This window comes from Mauremys mutica, chromosome 13 (genome assembly GCF_020497125.1).
Source record: "Mauremys mutica isolate MM-2020 ecotype Southern chromosome 13, ASM2049712v1, whole genome shotgun sequence".
Taxonomy (NCBI): Eukaryota; Metazoa; Chordata; order Testudines; family Geoemydidae; genus Mauremys; species Mauremys mutica.
Genome location: NC_059084.1, coordinates 48,687,542 through 48,688,876, shown reverse-complemented (window position 1 = coordinate 48,688,876; position 1,335 = coordinate 48,687,542). Strand labels below are relative to the sequence as shown.

Sequence of the window (1,335 nt, the reverse complement as noted above, 5' to 3'; positions counted from 1 at the left end):
AACTGAGGCGCACCGATGGGAGTTGGGCGCCTCGGTGCATTGGAAAATCCCCCTCGATGCCTCAATACCCGGAACAATCCGGATCCCAGTGACTTGCCCCGGGAGACACAGGAAATCTGTGACAGAGCAGCAAACCTCAGGGCAGGCAGAGTCCCTGCTGAGCCCCGACCCATGAGGGATCCTTCCTCGCTTCCTTGTGCCCCTCTCTGAATCTCCAGGCAGGTGAATTGGGCTCTTTCAGCGCGGAGGTTTTATGTGTCACAAGGAGCGGGATATGCAAACGAGGGTGGTGGGTTCCTGTTTAAATCTGAGCCTCTCTCTGCCCAGGCTGCACCCGGACACACAATCCGCAGCTCCTGGGTCTGCGCAGTGACCAGCCAATCAATCCCCTGAGAACTTTTCCCTCAAGCACCCGGGACAATGAGACTTTGGCTCCTCTTAGTTTTCGCTGCTGCGGCTTTGGAAGGTATTTTCCTCCCCAGTCAACCCATATAAAGTCCAAGGGATTATTATATGGACGGTGCTGCAATGGGAGTGATTTATAACCTACCTTTACTCTGTGCTCTCAGGGGCTTCATTGGAAAAATGTGGCTCATTGTTCCCTTTTTGACTTAAATGCGCTCGTTCAATCCGCTGCTGCTTTTAGATTTTATTTACAAATTTTCCCTTCTCCCCCAGGGGCCCGCTCCCAGGTGGTTCTGACCCAGTCGGGGCCAGCGCTGAAGAAGCCCGGGGAGTCCCATACGCTGCAATGTGCCACCAGCGGGTTCGCTCTGTGCAGCACCTGGATGGGCTGGATCAGACAGGAGCCCGGGAAGGGGCTGGAGTGGCTGGTCAGCTACTATGGTCCCTCAGACAAGTACTACGCCTCCTCCATCCAGGGCCGATTCACAGCCTCCAAGGACAGCTCCAGCTTCTACCTGCAAATGCCCGGCCTGAAGCCCGAGGACACCGCCGTGTATTACTGCGCGAGAGACACAGCGAGGGGAAGCCAGTCTGAGCTCAGACAAAAACCTGCCTGGCAGCTGCAGAGGAAGTTCTCCGCCTGGGGGCGCTAGCGCGCCGCAGACTGCACAGAACTCGGTCATGGGAGCATCGCAGAGAAAGGGGCCGGGGAAGGAATGTCGGTCCCTGGGTTATAAATAGTTGAGGGTAAAGGGCATTTCTAAGTGAGTTTTAAAGAGTCACCCTGGAGTTGCTCTGTACGTCAGACATTGCCCCGCTAAGAGCTCCTGTCAGCCGCGTTTCTATTCCAAACACACACACACAAACACAGAGACACATCATCACCCTACATAGACACACAATCACAGACATACAATCATACAATACAAG

At 54.8% G+C, this 1,335-nt stretch overlaps 1 gene segment (V, D, J or C); it reads left to right on the top strand.

Annotated features, from left to right (window-relative positions):
* Positions 1-340: 340 nt before the first annotated feature.
* Positions 341-1,058, top strand: LOC123347550. The segment is given in 2 exon segments: positions 341-466; positions 679-1,058. Coding segments are annotated over 2 exon segments (426 nt in total).
* Positions 1,059-1,335: the final 277 nt, after the last annotated feature.